Source organism: Salvelinus sp. IW2-2015, linkage group LG25 (assembly GCF_002910315.2).
Source record: "Salvelinus sp. IW2-2015 linkage group LG25, ASM291031v2, whole genome shotgun sequence".
Taxonomy (NCBI): Eukaryota; Metazoa; Chordata; class Actinopteri; order Salmoniformes; family Salmonidae; genus Salvelinus; species Salvelinus sp. IW2-2015.
In genome coordinates this window covers 9,063,700-9,082,482 of record NC_036865.1, presented here as the reverse complement: position 1 = coordinate 9,082,482, position 18,783 = coordinate 9,063,700, and the positions used below count along the sequence as shown (strand labels likewise).

General features: G+C 40.6%; 1 protein-coding gene across 2 annotated transcripts in view; it reads right to left on the bottom strand.

The window, feature by feature from the left end:
• The window catches only part of LOC111951609 (uncharacterized), a 27,177-nt gene extending 8,422 nt beyond the window's left edge, over positions 1-18,755 (bottom strand). The window contains exons 1-4 of one of the 2 annotated variants that reach the window (XM_023969789.2): positions 18,509-18,755; positions 2,177-2,318; positions 1,670-2,073; positions 695-923 (exon numbers count right to left, since the gene is read on the bottom strand). In XM_023969789.2, coding sequence (XP_023825557.1) covers positions 695-923; positions 1,670-2,073; positions 2,177-2,318; positions 18,509-18,610 — 877 coding nt within the window. In that variant the 5' untranslated portion in view covers positions 18,611-18,755. The remainder of the gene's footprint in view (positions 1-694; positions 924-1,669; positions 2,074-2,176; positions 2,319-18,508) is intronic. The other variant, XM_023969790.2, reaches the window with a different exon arrangement.
• Between the last annotated feature and the right edge of the window lie 28 nt (positions 18,756-18,783).

The window sequence follows — 18,783 nt, the reverse complement described above, 5'->3', positions numbered from 1 at the left end:
TTGGTAATGGTGAGAGGTTAGCATGTCTTGGAGGTATGATATAAAATGCTAATCTCCCCTGTTATTGGTAATGGTGAGAGGTTAGCATGTCTTGGGGGTATGATCTTTGACCCTCTGTAAATTACCTATAATCAACATGGTAGCATCCACATTAATGTTGAATTATTTAGAAACACATTCTATTCTTATTTATAATAAAAGTGACTCCAAAATGACAATACATTATTTAGAATTCAATTCTGCTGGGTACAAAATAATCTGAAACACAGTCAAAATGAACAACAAATGCATCCAACAAGTTTGGTATTTTGTCCCATATTCCTAATACGCAATGACTACAAACTTGTGACTACAAACTTTTGGACTACTTTACTTATAAGAATGTTTAGTGGTGCCAATAATTTCGATCCCTACCTTTCTGAGCAATTGTATGAGTTTAAAGTAATATAATATCCCAATTTTTGGAGCATACAATATCGCTATTTGAATTATTATTTGAATTATTTATTTTATACAGTCATTACTGATCATCTTTATTACAGGTGTCAATCATTTCAGACCCCACCGTATCTTTCTAATGATCGAGAAGGTGAGTGCTTTCACTCCCCAATGAATGACCAAGTGAAATTGGAGAAAAATACAAAGTAAGGTGGTAAAGGTTGTTTGTAAGGCTGAGGATCAGGTAATCACTTACTGTAGATGGCGTTGAGCTTGTGTGGATCCAGGGCGGTGTGGTGGTTGGGGAAGGTTGGTCTGCGGCTCCGCCCCCCTCGCAGGTTGCTGTTCAGCAGGGTGTCCATGTCGAACACGCCCAGCAACAGAGTGCGCGCCATCGCCGTGGGAGACTGCGTCTGATTGGCTGCATGCCAAGACCGCATTTCACAGAAGACGCCGGAACTTGGGTATACCTCCACCTGGTTTACCTGCACAGCCAATTGGGAGACAGTTGTGATCAGAATCAAAACCCATTGTCCTTGGGACTATTTGGTTCTATCTGCGCAAAGCATAGTTAGAGATATTGAGCATCACATTTTTCACGTCCCAGATCTCAGAACTGTTTTGTAGTGAATTATTCTTTCATAACTCATTAAGGTCCTCACCTTAAAGGTACCTAAAGTGCAGAGTATCAAAATCCTGAGAGGGGGGTGCAACTGCATATAGAACCTTCTGGCTCTTTAAATGTCAATCTGGGTTCAATAAGGCTATATAAAGACACTTCTGAATTAGACAAGTTCAGTTTTTAAGAAAACTGTAGCTATTTGAATAGATTAATGATAAAATAACACAATTTTACCAAGATAGTCAGACACATCAAATATATAAGAAATGTATTACGATCCTCAGAAATATTATGGTCTTCACTGAACAATACTTAGAGGGAGAAGGCAAAGACGTGTTCCGATTGGTCCGTCTGTATTTGTTCAGGCTTGTGATTGGACTGCAGATAGAACCTTACAGCGCCAAGTTCAAATGGGTTTCTAGTTTTTCATATTTCACATTTTTACTAACTTCTCAGACATATGTAGAACTATCTAAAGCTCCATTATGTGACTAACTCATTTTAGACAAACATTTTAGATAGGACCATATAGTCCCAAGGTCTCGATATGTTAATGGTGGCTACGTTAACAATCTGTTTTTATCTGGAATGAACAGCAGGTTTCCTTACATGGCCAGTCCCACTAACACAGTGTGTCTCTGAGCATGTCCTCATCCCGGGTAGGTCGGCTGCTGAGCCAAACAGAGAGCTGTGAGGGTCGTCGTCCTCTGTGATGTCACTCAGCTCTAAGTCTCCGTCCACACTGTGCTCACTGATGGCCATCTCGGGTCCAAAGTTTGACATGCTTCCATTCACGTCGTCCTGAGTCATAGCTGAGCGGTTGGACATGGGCTGATGATGAAGTGGGGGACTGAACCCTTGGCCAGAGTGTCCTGACACAGAGTGGTGTGTGTATGTGTAGCTCTCGCCCCTCACTATTGCTGTGGAGACAGCCTGTGGGGACACTGCTGGGTGGGGGGGGTGGTTGGCTTGGCCCAAGTTCTGCCACATGGTAGACAGCAGGTCAGGGATTTCTGAGGGATGACACCACAAAGTTAAGAAGGAACACGCATGAGGGAAAGTGATCAATTTAGAGCAGGTGAATTATAAAACTGTATTGACCTTACTCATCCTCACCCTTTACTAGCATGTTTTGCAGCCATTGGTTTTCAGCCGCCATTTCGGCCTTCTCTTTCTCCAGTTCCCGAACCCGTGACCTGAGGAATTGGAGCTCTGCAGTGTGGGAAGGGTTAAATACATCTGTCTCCATCTTCATGGTCTGTGAAGGAAAGAGAAAAGCAGATGACTGATGAGTGAATGGTTTTGACTTACTTAGGAGAGACTTTCCATCGACTTTAAATGTATTGCCTAGATATACAATGCCTAGATATACAGTGCCTTGGAAAGTATTCAGACCCCTTGACTTTTTCCACATTTTGTTACGTTACAACCTTATTCTAAAATGGCTTAAATGAAGAAGAAAAAATCCTCAGCAATCTACACACAGTACCCCATAATGACAAAGTGAAAACTGTTTTTTATTAAGTTTTGCAAATGTATTAAAAATAAAAAACAGAAATACCTTATTTACAAAAGTATTCAGACCGTTTTGCTATGAGAATCGAAATTGACCTCCGATGCATCCTGTTTCCATTGATCATCATTGAGATGTTTCTACAACTTGATTGGAGTCCACCTGTGGTAAATTCAATTGATTATTGATCATTATACCCTGATGAAGACAGCTTGTCTGTCGAAACGTTGGATATTAGGTTATTAAATTATTGCATCTGAGCTCCTAGACTGTGCGGCTCTCCTTTCATTTTTCAAGTGTTCTATTCCGCTAGCCAGCACCTCGCCTAAATAGGTGTGCGTTTCTTTCGCCTCTAGAAAATTCAATTGATTGGACATGATTTGGAAAGGCACACACCTGTCTATATAAGGTCCCACAGTTGACAGTGCATTTCAGGGCAAAAACCAAGCCATGAGGTTGAAGGAATTGTCCGTAGAGCTCCGAGACGTGATTGTGTCGAAGCACAGATCTGGGGAAGGGTACCAAGAACACAGTGGCCTCCATCATTCTTAAATGAAAGAAGTTTGGAACCCCCAACACTCTTCCTAGAGCTGGCTGCCCAGCCAAACTGAGCAATCAGGGGAGATGGGCCTTGGACAGGGAGGTGACCAAGAACCTGATGGTCACTCTGACAAAGCTCTAGAGTACCTCTGTGGAGATGGGAGAACCTTCCAGAAGGACAAGCATCTCTGCAGCACTCCATCAATCAGGACGTTAAGGTAGCGGCCAGACGGAAGCCACTCCTCAGTAAAAGGCACATGACAGTCCTCTTAGAGTTTGCCAAAAGGCACCTAAAGACTCTCAAGACCATAAGAAACAAGATTCTCTGGTCTGATGAAACCAAGATTTAACTCTGGCCTGAATGCCAAGCGTCACATTTGGAGGAAATCTGGCACCATCCCTACGGTGAAGCATGGCTGTGGGGGTGTTTTTCAGCAGCAGGGACTGGGAGACTAGTCAGGATTGAGGCAAAGATGAACCGGCCAAAGTACAGAGAGATCCTTGATGAAAACCTGCTCCAGAGCACTCAAGACCTCAGACTGGGGCGAAGGTTCACCTTGCAACAGGACAACAACCCTAAGGACACAGCCAAGACAATGCAGGAGTGGCTTCGGGACAAGTCTCTGAATGTCCTTGAGTGGCCCAGCCAGAGCCCGGACTTGAACCCGATCAAACATCTCTGGAGAGACCTGAAAATAGCTGTGCTGCAACTCTCCCCATCCAACCTGACAGAGCTTGAGAGGATCTGCAGAGATGAATGGGAGAAACTCCCCAAATACAGGTGTGCCATGCTTGTAGTGTCATACCCAAGAAAACTCGAGGCCATAATTGCTGCCAAAGGTGCTTCAACAAAGTACTGAGGAAAGGGTCTGAATACTTAAGTAAATGTGATATTTCTGTTTTTATTTCTAAAAACCTGTTTTTGCTTTGTCATTATGGGGTATTGTGTGTAGATTGTAATAATAAAATAAAAAAATGAATTTTAGAATAAGGCTGCAACATAACAAAATATGGAAAAAGTCAAGGGGTCTGAATACTTTCCGAAGGCACTGTGTATACATATATATTCTTTAGTGATCTAGGTTGTGACGTCAAGCAGAGTATTTAAGTGGCTACAACGCAACAAAGGGGTTGCTGTACACGTAATACACCTCCCATCTATGGCTCTATCACTGCCGTTTGTCACTTTTCTCCATAAAGCAACTAGAGTTGAAGTCGGAAGTTTACATACTCTTAGGTTGGAGTCATTAAAACTCATTTTCAACCACTCCACAAATTTCTTGCTAACAAACTATAGTTTTGGCAAGACGGTTTGGGCATCTACTTTATGCATGACACAAGTCATTTTTCTAACAATTGGTTACAGACAGATTATTTCACTGTATCACAATTCCAGTGTGTCAGACGTTTACATACACTAAGTTGACTGTGCCTTTAAACAGCTCGGAAAATTCCAGAAAATTATGTCATGGCTCTAGAAGCTTCTGATTGACTGAAATTATGTCAATTAGCCTATTGGAGGTGTACCTGTGGATGTATTTCAAGGCCTACCTTCAAACTCAGTGCCTCTTTGCTTGACATCATGGGAAAATCAAAAGAAATCAGCCAAGACGTCAGATTTTTTTCTTAGACCTCCACAAGTCTGGTTCTTCCTTGGGAGCAATTTCCAAACGCCTGAAGGTACCACATTCATCGGTACAGACAATAGTACACAAGTATAAACACCATGGGACCACGCAGCTGCCATACCGCTCAGGAAGGAGACACGTTCTGTCTCCTAGAGATGAACGTACATTGGTGTAAAAAGTGCAAATCAATCCCAGAACAACAGCAAAGGACCTTGTGCAGATGCTGGAGGAAATGGGTACAAAAGTATCTATATCCACAGTAAAATGAGTCCTATATCGACATAACCTGAAAGGCCGCTCAGCAAGGAAGAAGTATTTGCTCCAAAAATGCCATAAAAAAACAGACTACGGTTTGTAACTGCACATGGGGACAAAGATCGTACTTTTTGGAGAAATGTCCTCTGGTTTGATGAAACAAAAATAGAACTGTTTGGCCATAATGACTATCGTTATGTTTGGAGGAAAAAGGTGGAGGCTTGCAAGCCGAAGAACACCATCCCAACCGTGAAGCACGGGGGTGGCAGCATCATGTTGTGGGGGTGCTTTGCTGCAGGAGGGACTGGTGCACTTCACAAAATAGATGGCATCATGAGGAGGGAAATTATGTGGATATATTGAAGCAACATCTCAAGACATCAGTCAGGAAGTTAAAGCTTGGAACAATGACCTCAAGCAATCATCCAAAGTTGTGGCAAAATGGCTTCAGGACAACAAAGTCAAGATATTGGAGTGCCCATCACAAAGCCCTGACCTCAATCCTATAGAAAATGTGTGTGCAAACTGAAAAAGCGTGTGCGAGCAAGGAGGCCTACAAATCTGACTCAGTTACACCACCTCTGTCAGGAGGAAGGGGCCAAAATACACCCAGCTTATTGTGGGAAGCTTGTGGAAGGCTACCCGAAACGTTTGACCCAAGTTAAACAATTTAAAGGCAATGCTACCAAATACTAATTGAGTGTATGTAAACTTCTGACCCACTGGGAATGTGATAAAGAAATAAAAGCTGAAATAAATAATTCTCTCTACTATTATTCTAACATTTCACATTCTTAAAATAAAGTGGTGATCCTAACTGACCTAAGATAGGGAATTTCTACTCGGAGTAAATGTCAGGAATTGTGAAAACTTGAGTTTAAATGTATTTGGCTAAGGTGTATGTAAACTTCCGACTTCAACTGTAGATGTCAAGATCCCAAAGAAGTGYAAGAGGGCATTCAAATCATTCAATTGTAGTTCTTACAGGAATGAAATGGTAACCTCTGTTTTTCAGGACTTTTACAAATGAAAAATAGTCTTGACATTTAAAAAGCTATAATTTCCTCAAAGGCTCTGTGTATTTTTTTACTATTTCTAAGTTTAAATGTGTCACCTTTGACAGAAAATGGTAACAGACATTCACAGAACGCCGTGACAAACACGTATGAAGCAAGAAGGAGGATGAATAACAGCATTTAGGGGTAAAAGAACACTTCCATTAACAAGTTACCAAAAAAGCTAGGCCAAAACATAACTGTTGAGGTTAATTATATATAACATGCAACAATTTCAAAGATTTTACTGAGTTACAGTTCATATACGGAAATCAATTGAAATAAATAAATTAGGCCCTAATCTATGGATTTCACATGACTGGGCAGGGGCACAGCCATGGCTGGGCCTTGGAGGGCAAATGCCCAACCACTGGGGAGCCAGGACCTACCAATCAGAATGAGTTTCTCCCCACAAAAAGGGCTTTATTACAGACAGAAATACTCCTCAGATTCATCAACTGCCCAGGTGCCTGGTCTCAGATGATCCCTCAGGTATAGAAGCCAGATATGGAGGTCCTGGGCTGGCGAGGTTACAAGTGGTCTGTGGTTGTGAGGCCGGTTGGACGCACTGCCAAATTCTCTAAAACAACGGAGGTGGCTTATGGTAGAGAAATTAACATTCAATTATCTGGAAACAGCTCTGGTGGACATTCCTGCAGTCAGAATGTCAARTGCACACTCCCTCAAAACTTGAGACATCTGTGGCAATGTGTTGTGTGACAAAACTGCACATTTTGAAGTGGCCTTTTATTGAACCCAGCACAAGGTGCACCTGTGTAATGAGCATGCTGTTTAATCAGCTTTTTTGATATGCCACACCTGTCAGGTGGGTGAATAATCTTGGCAAAGCAGAAATGCTCACTAACAGGGATATAAACACATTTTTGCACAAACTTAGAGAGAAATAAGCTTTTTGTGCGTATGGAACATTTCTGGGATCTTTTATTTCAGCTCATGAAACATGGGACACTCAACACTTTACATGTTGAGTTTATATTTTTCTTCAGTATACAGTACATACTTAGAATTCCTCTCACACGGAAACAAAAATGTCACCAGAAAGGCTTTGATGAACATTCAATTAAAATTAAGTTTCATTGTTCTTAAAGTTATCCATTTGTTTTTTCAAAGCTATCAGCTATTCCAGGAAAATAAGATGCCTGAAATTATGGTTGCTCCCTGAAGGGAAAGGGAAAAAAGGGCAAATATTATAATCTGTCATCTCACTCATTAATATGCAAATTGAATCGTGTTTAGTCAATTATTTTACCGTGGAAGTTGGGTTGTTATATGCCACATCATATTTGAAGAGATGCAGAAAACATTACGTTGATGCATTTTCAATTTGAATATTAATGAAGTTTACATCATTTACCAGTTCCCGGATTTAACAGGTCCTTGCATTTATTAAAGTGTACACAACAAACATTTCTACAAGGCAGAGCTAGAAAACAAGGCAATCTGACATGTTGGAATAATCCTAGAATCCCAGTATTTTAGCAGTTCAGCTGTACAGTCTTCTTCGTGCATCCCTCTGACAACAGTGAAATAACATCTAGTGTTATTTTATACAAGTTCTATAGGTGGAAAATACAGAATGAAGCCGATACTGGGCATTTCCATGTAAAAGGACCCATGACCACCAGCATGTGAAGTCCATAGGAGTATGTCAAATTGGGTGTCAAATTAAAGTTAAAAATCTATATATATTTTTAAAAATAAAAGCATATACATTTTTCTAAAAATTAGGAATAAGTAATGGATGTGATTTCTGGTCAAACAGATGGGTCTTAGAAAACATCTACCAGAAAAAGTCTTAAAAGGTATTAGAAATACATCAAAACACAAATGTGAAGTAAAGACCCCTGTCAACTAATATCAACACTATAGTTTGAGAAATTAGTTGCATTCTGTAAGTTTAACAAACACAAACTTGTGCCGTGTAATTCCATTACCAAAATCTTCAAGATAATTTCAAATTTCTCTCCCTCAGAGAGGATAATGAAAGTTCACAGAAGTAACGTAAAAGGTAAAGGTAGACCTACCAATTAAATATAGTGTTTTTATTGATATCAAGTTTATGAATTATTAAAGATACACTATGCAGAAATAACTATGCCATTTCCTGGTTGCAAAAATTCTAATAGCCTAATTTTAGTTTGTGACAAAACAAGCAAGTATAGTGTGGAAAATCATTGTAACATCTAAACTGCTGTGAAATATATTTTCCTTAACCATAAATATTGTACAAAACCGAAATAAAAAATAAAACTTAAGCACGGGAAGCATAGAAATAATGCACATAGAACAGATCTACCGCTTTTTAGACTTGCTTTCAATGAGAATGATAGATTTATAACACATTTCTATATGCATTTGGTCGGGTTGCCCAAAGAGAGACATATTGCAGCTTTAAGTGATTAAAACACGTAATTATATTACCAAATCCATAATGGAAGTACTGAATAATCTGTAATGGAATTACTACTTTTAAAATTGGCTACAATGTGAAATCATAGTATTCACAACCCCCAGTTTGGTCAGCTGCTACTATCCTCTCTTCCACTGGCATACTGATAACTGTTTTCTTTCTCTTTCTGTCATCTGGTGGTCAAAGCAAGACTGTGAAAACAGTCTGGACAACCCCTCCCTCTCACTCTCCCTCTCTCTGCCTCGCTCTCCCTCCTTCTCCAGTTAATGTAATCTCTACCGGCTCTTACTGACTGACACCTACCAGCTACCCTCTTTTCATTTACTGTAACAAACATCCTCATCCACTGAGCACCGACTGACATCGGATGTCCATGGATGTTGAAAAGTAGTTGAAATTTGGTCTAGCCGCCCTGGCTGGACCAAATCTGAACCAATCATAGACGTCTATGTTTCACAAGTTTGGACAGCACAGTACAGTAGACCACAACAGAGAACAGTAAAGTACAGTAAAGAAAAGTAGAATACAGTGCTACAGTACCATTCAGTACAGTAGAGCACACTAGAGTAGAGTACAGTATAATGTATTGCATTGTACTCCACTGTAGTGTACTGAACTCTACTCTACTGTAGTGATGGGGGGGAAATCAATACAGTTACATATTGGGATATTATTTTTTACGATATAAAGTATCGTTTTGAGAATGTCGCAATATCATTTTTGTGCTAGTTGGCTGTACCTGTACCAAAACGCCAGAATTTTTTCTTCATAGCGTTTTCGCCATCTTCTTTTAAAATAGGGAGCCAATTTGTTTTCAGCATTTTAATTTCTATTTCTCATGGCTCTCTCTTGTCCCGCTGCAGCAGACACACGGTGAGCAATGTTTGGAACCTTGAATCGCAATACATACAGAATCGTGAGAATAGCAATACATATCGCCACCTACAGTTGAAGTCGGAAGTTCACATACACCTTAGCCAAATACATTTAAACTGAAATTTTCACAATTCCTGACATTTACTCCGAGTAGAAATTCCCTATCTTAGGTCAGTTAGGATCACCACTTTAATTTAAGAAAGTGAAATGTCAGAATAATAGTAGAGAGAATGATTTATTTCAGCTTTTATTTCTTTCATCACATTCCCAGTGGGTCAGAAGTTTACATACACTCAATTAGTATTTGGTAGCATTGCCTTTAAATTGTTTAACTTAGGTCAAATGTTTCGGGTAGCCTTCCACAAGCTTCTCACAATAATTTGGGTGCATTTTTGCCCATTCCTCCTGACAAAGCTGGTGTAACTGAGTCAGGTTTGTAGGCCTCCTTGCTCACACACGCTTTTTCAGTTCTGCCCACACATTTTCTATAGGATTGAGGTCAGGACTTTGTGTTGGCCACTCCAATACCTTGACTGTGTTGTCCTTAAGTCATTTTGCCACAACTTTGGAAGTATGCTTGGGGTCATTGTCCATTTGGAAGACCCATTTGCGACCAAGCTTTAACTTCCTGACTGACGTCTTGTGATGTTGCTTCAATATAGCCACATAATTTTCTGCCTCACGATGCCATCTATTTTGTGAAGTGCACCAGTCCCTCCTGTACCGAAGCACCCCCACAACATGATGCTGCCACCCCCGTGCTTCACGGTTGGGATGGTGTTCTTCGGCTTGTAAGCCTCCCCCTCTTTCCTCCAAACAGGACGATGGTCATTATGGCCAAACAGTTCTATTTTCTCCTTCCTGAGCGGTATGACGGCTGTGTGGTCCCATGGTGTTTATACTTGTGTACTATTGTTTATACAGATGAACATGGTACCGTCTGGCATTTGGAAATTGCTTCCAAGGATGAACCAGACTTGTGGAGGTCTGCAAGTTTTTGGCTGATTTCTTTTGATTTTCCAATGATGTCAAGCAAATAGGCACTGAGTTTGAAGGTAGTCCTTGAAATACATCCACAGGTACACCTCCAATTGACTCAAATTATGTCATTTAGCCTATCAGAAGTTTCTAAAGTCATGACATCATTTTCTGGAATTTTCCAAGCTGTTTAAAGGCACAGTCAACTGAGTGTATGTAAACTTCTGACCCACTGGAATTGTGATACAGTGAATTATAAGTGAAATAATCTGTCTGTAAACAATTGTTGGAAAAATTACTTGTGTCATGCACAAAGTAGATGTCCTAACCGACTTACCAAAACTATAGTTAGTTAACAAGAAATTTGTGGAGTGGTTGAAAAACGAGTTTTAATGACTCCAACCTAAGTGTATGTAAACTTCCAACTGCAACTGTAAGTATCATGATAATATCGCATCGTGAGGTCCTTGGCAATTCCCAGCCCTACTCTACTATGCTGTGTGGTGCTGTACTCTACTGTGCAGTACAGTCATGTCCAAACTTGTGAAACATAGAGGTCTATGATTGTGTCAAATTTGGTCTGGCCTGGTAACGGGCATGTGGGGGAGGGTTCTTGAAATGCAACATCCAATCAAAATCTTGACGCTGGGAACCAGCAGACCATTCACTCTGTTTTTGTAAAACAAAATTCTCCAGACCTCCCATTCTTTCTGCAGACCTCTTTGAGTCTTAATTCAGAGCAGATATTTAAAAGAGTTTTTGGAAAATGTGGTCGCATAAAAAAACTGGGAGATATTACTGTAATTCTGAACAGAAACTTTGCCGCTGTACAGTTCTTCCAGTAAATGTGTTTTGTGTGAAATGTTCTGTGTAAATTGTTCAACGTAGTCTTTGTGCATAAAGTTGCATGGTTTATTAAACTTTGAAACCAATGGTTTCGTTTGGCATACATTTTAAAGTGAAAAATCTGAGTCACAGCGTAATTCCGTTACTGTGGAATTGCCCTACTACACTGAACAAAATGATAAACACAACATGTAAAGTGTTGGTCCGTGTTTCATGAGCTGAAATAAAATATCCCAGAAATGTTCCAAAAGCACAAAACGCTTATTTCTCTCAAATTGTGTGCACAAATTGGTTTACAACTCTGGTAGTGAGCATTTCTCCTTTGCCAAGATAATCCATCCACCTCACAGGTGTGGCATACCAAGAAGCTGATTAAACAGCATGATCATTACACAGGTGCACCTTATGCTGGAGACTAGGGTTGCAAAGGGTCGGAAACTTTTCGGTAAATTTCCGGAATTTTCCCGGACATTTTCCATGAGAAGTTAAGCCCTGGAATTTGGGGAATTTTGCTTAAATTCGTCAAAAAAGTTKGTTTATAATAGTGAACCTTTTATGTGGGATACACATAAGGCAATTCTAGGTCTTGTGGCATATTTTGGTTAAACAATCCCCAATTCAATGGAATTGCAACCCTCTGCATGCACAGTGCACTCTTCCATCACATGTACAGCTGATTCTCTAGATCTTGCACACGAATGAGATGCTATTGAGCCCACACTACTACACTGTCTGAGCCAAGGACTACATGCTCTCTGGTAAGTTTTGATTACAATACTGGGTGGGGTGAATATATTTTATATGACATACATGATTTTTTGTTAACTAGTAAATAGTAGCCTACAGCAAAGTGTGTTTAAATCATTTCTAACTTAACAATTTCTGCTAGTTAGTTTTTGCTACCATGTGGGTTTTAGCTTGCTTGAGCCTGCTAACTGAGGAGTGTTAATTCACCTGGTTTCATACATTATTAATTTTAAAACATTTATTTTACAAAGGAGTTGTTTAATCTAACTGCTGAACTATTTATCTGTACATGGAATTGTATTTTWWTTTWWTTTTTTTCTCCTTTTTTTCTAATCTTTACAGGAAAATTCCACGGGCACTATCTAATGTGTGGAGACATTTCACTGCAGCTAATGTAGAAGGAAAAGCTGTGTAGATTTGCAAATACTGTGCCAAATCATATGTGAAGAATGCAACAAAGATGCAGAATCATCTGGCCAAGTGCATAAAGTTCCCTCAACAACAAAAGTCGCTCTACTCCTATTCGAGGTGAAAATGATGAATCAGATACCTTATCGATAGCAACAGCTCATGCTCCTCTTGGAATAAGACGTTTTTTTACTCAATGGAGGAACATAGTCAGATAAATGCTGATTAATTAATGTCTTGCTCGAGCTGTTTATGCAACTGGTTCACCTCTGATGCTCACAGGCAATGTGTATTGGAAGAGATTTCTGAATGTTCTGCGCTCAGCATACACCTGTCATACATGTCATACACATGTTGTCATCATGTCTGACAGTCTCCTGGAGGGGAAGGAGTCTCTCCAATAAATGGCTATATCACAGTCTGCCGATATGGACAGCCCCATCAAGAGGATCTTCATGGATTATGTATTTTGGGAGAGAGTGGTAGGCAGCCTGAAACCTATAGCAGTAGCCATTGCACGGATTGAGGGAGGAAATGCCATCCTGTCTGATGTTCAGACTGCTTGCAGATGTAAGAGAAGAAATCCATACTGCCCTGCCCACTTCACTGTTGCTCCAAGCAGAGGAAACTGCAGTTCTGAAATACATCAAAAAGCATGAAGACTTCTGCCTGATGCCCATACACGCCGCAGCGTACATGTTGGATCCCAAGTATGCTGGCAAGAGCATCCTGTCTGGTGCAGAGATCAACAAGGCCTATGGTGTCATCACTACCGTGTCTCGCCACTTTGGCCTGGATGAGGGTAAGGTTCTTGGCAGTCTGGCGAAGTACACTTCCAAGCAAGGGCTTTGGGATGGTGATGCAATATGGCAGTCATGCCAACATATCTCATCAGCCCCCTGGTGGAAGGGACTTTGTGTATCTGAGGCTCTTTCCCCTGTTGCCTCAATCATCCTCCAAATCCACCAACATCAGCCGCCTCAGAGCGCAACTGGTCCTTGTTTGGGAACACACACACCAAAGCACGCAACAGGCTGACAAATACAAATTTGAGGCTTTTTGAGCCTGACAACGAGCCACCCTCAACAAGGTTGAAAAGTGACAGTGAAAATGAGGCCTCAGAGTCTGATGTTCAAGAGGTGGACATTGAGGAGGTCCAAGGAGAAGACATGGAAGCCTGAGAGGAATACAACCAAAGCTTTAGTTTCTAGACTATCATTTTACAGATGTACAGTTGAAGTCGGGAGTTTACATAAACAATTTTTAATGACTCCAACCTAAGTGTTTAAACCACTCCACAAATATCTTGTTAAAAAACTATAGTTTTGGCAAGTCGGTTAGGACATCTACTTTGTGCACGACACAAGTCATTTTTCCAACAATTGTTTACAGACAGATTATTTCACTTATAATTCACTGTATCACAATTCCAGTGGGTCAGAAGTTTACATACACTAAGTTGACTGTGCCTTTAAACAGCTTGGAAAATTCCAGAAAATTATGTCATGGCTCTAGAAGCTTCTGATAGGCTAAATTACATCATTTGAGTCAATTGGAAGTGTACCTGTGGATGTATTTCAAGGCCTACCTTCAAACTCAGTGCCTCTTTGCTTGACATCATGGAAAAATCAAAAGAAATCAGCCAAGACCTCAGAAAAAAAATGTAGATCTCCAGAAGTCTGGTTCTTCCTTGGGAGCAATTTCCAAATGCCCGAAGGTACCACGTTCATCTGTACAAACAATCGTACGCAAGTATAAACACCATGGGACCATGCAGCCGTCATACCACTCAGGAAGGAGACGCGCTCTGTCTCCTAGAGATGAACGTACTTTGGTGCGAAAAGTGCAAATCAATCCCAGAACAACAGCAAAGGACCTTGCGAAGATGCTGGAGGAAATGGGTACAAAAGTATCTATATCCACAGTAAAACGTGTCCTATATCGACATAACCTGAAAGGCCGCTCAGCAAGGAAAAAGCCACTGCTCAAAAACTGCCATAGAAAAGCCAGACTACAGTTTGCAACTGCACATGGGAACAAATATTGTACTTTTTGGAGAAATGTCCTCTGGTCTGATGAAACAAAAATAGAACTGTTTGGCCATAATGACCATTGTCCTGTTTGGAGGAAAAAGGGGGAGGTTTGCAAGCTGAAGAACACCATCCCAATCGTGAAGCACGGGGGTGTCAGCATCATGTTGTGGGGGTGCTTTGCTGCAGGAGGGACTGGTGCACGTCACAAAATAGATGGTGTCATGATGGAGGAAAATTATGTGGATATATTGAAGCAACATCTCAAGACATCAGTCAGGAAGTTAAATCTTGGTCGCAAATGGGTCTTCCAAATGGACAATGACCCCAAGCATACTTCCAAAGTTGTGGCAAAATGGCTTCAAGACAACACAGTCAAGGTATTGGAGTGCCATCACAAAGCCCTGACCTCAATCCTACAGAAAATTTGTGGGCAGAACTGAAAAAGCATGTGCGAGCAAGGAGGTCTACAAACCTGACCCAGTTACACCAGCTCTGTCAGGAGGAACGGGCCAAAATTCACCCAACTTATTGTGGGAAGCTTGTGGAAGGCTACCCGAAACGTTTGACCCAAGTTAAACAATTTAAAGGCAATGCTACCAAATACTAATTGAGTGAATGTAAACTTCTGACCCACTGGGAATGTGATGAAAGAAATAAAAGCTGAAATAAATCAATCATTCTCTTAACTATTATTCTGACATTTCACATTCTTAAAATAAATTGGTGATCCTAACTGACATAAGACAGGGAATTTTTACTAAGATTAAATGTCAGGAATTGTGAAAAGCTGAGTTTAAATGTATTTGGCTAAGGTGTATGTAAACTTCCGACTTCAACTGTATGTTCAAAACGTTTTTGGGAGATGCGATGGATCATTGGGGATCATTCAATATTCCCTTTCTTTTGTTGTTCAGTGAAATCATCCCATGTGAAGAGTCGACTCATTTAATTAAAGTTCAATTCGTAACTAAATTGTTTTTTTTGTTTTTTATTGGAAGGATTTAGTCATTTGCAATTATGTCTACTTATGATAAGGTAAAAGGTTTATGTTTCTGTCTCCATATGATATGGTAAATATATCCAATGCAAAAAACATCTACATTTAAATGGTATTAATATTAATTTGCATATATTTCTGTTAATTTCCATATATTCCCGTTAATTCCCATATATTCCCACGGAAAGTTTCCACCTCTCCAAAATGTGAAACCCTACTTAAAACAATAAAAGGCTACTCTAAAATGTGTAGTTTTGTCACACAACGCCACAGATGCCTCAAGTTGAGGGAGCGTGCAATTGGCATGCTGACTGCAGGAATGTCCACCAGAATTGTTGCCAGAGAATTTAATGTTAATTTCTCTACCATAAGCCGCCTCCATCGTAGTTTTAGAGAATTTAGCAGTATCCAACCGGCTTTACAACCGCAGACCACGTGTAACCATGCCAGCCCAGGATCTCCACATCCGGGTTGTTCACCTGTGAGATCGTCTGAGACCAGCCACCAGGTCAGCTGATGAAACTGAGGAGTATTTCTGTCTGTAATAATGCCCTTTTGTGGGGAAAAACTTAGCTGATTAGCTGGGCCTGGCTCCCCAGTGGGCTCCCCATGGCTGCGCCGCCGCCATGTGAAATCCATAGATGAGGACTTAATTTATTTATTTCAATTGACTGATTTCCTTATATGAACTGTAACTCAGTAAAATCATTGAGTATATATTTTTGTTCAGTATACATATATTTTAGTTGATACGACTATATTCTGATCATCAGAACATTATATCTCTAAAAAGGGTGTCAAACCTGGGCCACATTCAGCAGGACACAATAGTGTGAAACGTTTGACTCAACAGAAACGATGCTGTTCTGAACGACCAGTTGAAGAACGTTGTGATTATGGTGTCCCAGATGTAAGAACGTGCCGTAAACTAACTCCACCGCTTAACTACATAGTTTCACTACATTTAACCCCCTTTGACCTCCTTTCCCACGAGACAGCGCCCCATGTTGGGCACCATTGTCGTGGGTGGGATCTGAACACGGGTCTCCCACGGGAAAAACGTCTTAACTGCTACACCAAAGCTGTGTTCGAATAGCCATACTAACATACTGTATATCACATACTTAATGAGTATATACTACATACTGTAACGACCCTGGGATTATAAGCGCGCATATCGAATCTGCCGCAGGAGCATGCTTTTGCGGCACAGTCGATAGTGCGCTGGACTTCGGGCTAGAAGGTTGAGTGTTCGAGACCTGCTCCCTGCCTGTTTCATTACAATACTATGAGTTCATTTTAGTACACTGTAAATGAACAGTATGCTTTCAATTGAGTGTACTAGCTCTTCGCCTGTCTACCGGAAGTTGATATTGTTGCTATGCTAGCTAGTTAGCATAACAAATTACTAGTTAGACATTTTACGACTTCGGGTATGTTCTTAAATTCAATGTGGAGTGCGATCGTAAATTCAGAGCGTTGTCAGATTGTCCGTTTGTAAATTCGGGGTGCACACTGGAGAAGTAGGGTTGATTTGAGCGTTCTGACCATACAACGGCAGTCAAGCACCCAAGCTAACGCTGGCTAGCTTGCTAGCTACTTCCAGACACAAATGAGATTGACCACTCTGACCATTTTACTCGCCCTAGCAGAGCTGGTTAGGAAGTTTTCATGTTATCCAGAGCGTTGGTGACTAACTAGGTTACAGGCAACAATTTAATTGCGCCTTTTGCAGATGTGTACTGACACCGGCCATATTCAACGGGAGTTGAGCGCTCATAAATTCATTATTCTGCGCTCTAGTACATTCAGATGAGAGTGCCTTGAAATCGGAGTAGATAGTCAGAGTGAATTTACGAAAGCACCCGAATGTCCATTAAGAACGCACAATGACTATACCATTTAGCTAAGCTAAGAATGAAGGGAATAATCAAGTCAATAAACGTTGGTAGTTAGTTAGATAACCCCTAGTATACTGGCAAGTTTGATGTATAAGTAGCCAACTAACATACCGGTAGATACTACTGTAATTATATGCTATGTGGTTCGTAAGGACAGTGTAGCTAACAAATTGTCAGCCAACATAACGTGTAAGGTAACTTATTTGAAAAGTCATTACTTTATTACATTGCTCAACATTTTCTTAACATTTGTCATCATTAGTTAAAGCAATACATTTGCATCTGCTCTCGTTGTACTTCAGCTGCATATTTTCCACCATTTTCTTCAAATCTGAAAATAACATGTAGCCACTCCTATTTCCTGAAGAATTGCATTATGGGCCCTAAAGTACGGAAATAGTGTCCTCTGCCTATACTTCATATTTTGGCGAATTTAGTATGACATCCGGGAACTTTTGGCATACTAACTATATCCATACTATGACCAATAAGCATACTATATACTCAATTCACATCACAAATAGTTCAGTTAGTATGAGTTTTCAAACACAGCTCAAGAGTTCCTTCCCAGCTAGAAGTGAACTGTGAAGGCGTTGCATGCCTGTCCAGGCATGGTGAGATCTTGCAGGCATCTGCAATGTAATCTGGCAGGTACATCTCTTTTGGTCCTGTTCACCTGCTCAGATGTTACTGACACATGCCAGATCTTACAAAGCCTGGATAGGTATTTTACATATCAGATAACCACATCGTATGTAATAGCAATCTGCTTCCCGACGGCACAGTAGATGTGGTTGACGCATGCAACATCTGAGCAGTGGAAATAAACCCTTGCCTTGTGATTGGTTCACCTGTTGTGTATGGCAGGTGATATACTGTACTAGCTAATTAGCCCAATTAAGCAACTACTCATGCCACAGCAGTGTCATGTGCTGGAGGGCCAATGGACTCTCTTTCTCTAGTTGGCTTCAGAATTTGAATAGCATACATTGAAGATAGCATCACTAGGCTTCGCATTTAGTATTAACGTTACTCTTTGTAGCTACAGTAGTTAGCTAGCTGACCGCTAGTGTGTGGATGGTCTATCATCCTAAAACCGAGTTGGTGGATTGATTCCATGATATGCAGCTTGAACGAACGCCAAAGTAGTATTACAGTTAATGTTTCCAAATGTGACCACACAAACACTAATGTGCAATTATTTGAAGTAGCTAGCTATACAGAGGGGAAAACATCTTACTCTATTGCCAATGCTAACCGTCTCTATTCTTTGTTGTAGGATGCATTCTTGATTCCGCTCCCCCTCACATTTAGACGGCTGTGGTTCCGGCATTTCTTGCATATTATCGTAAAGAATATCCTAAAAGTAACTCGTCGTTTCTTCCTTAAATGGTAATGTCTCCGTTTCAATATGCAATAGTCGCGTGTTTGTTGTCATCAACTGACATCAAATCAAAACATTGAAAGTGAAAGCAAGCATGCTGTCAAAAAACACATCCGGTGTTTGAAGCGATC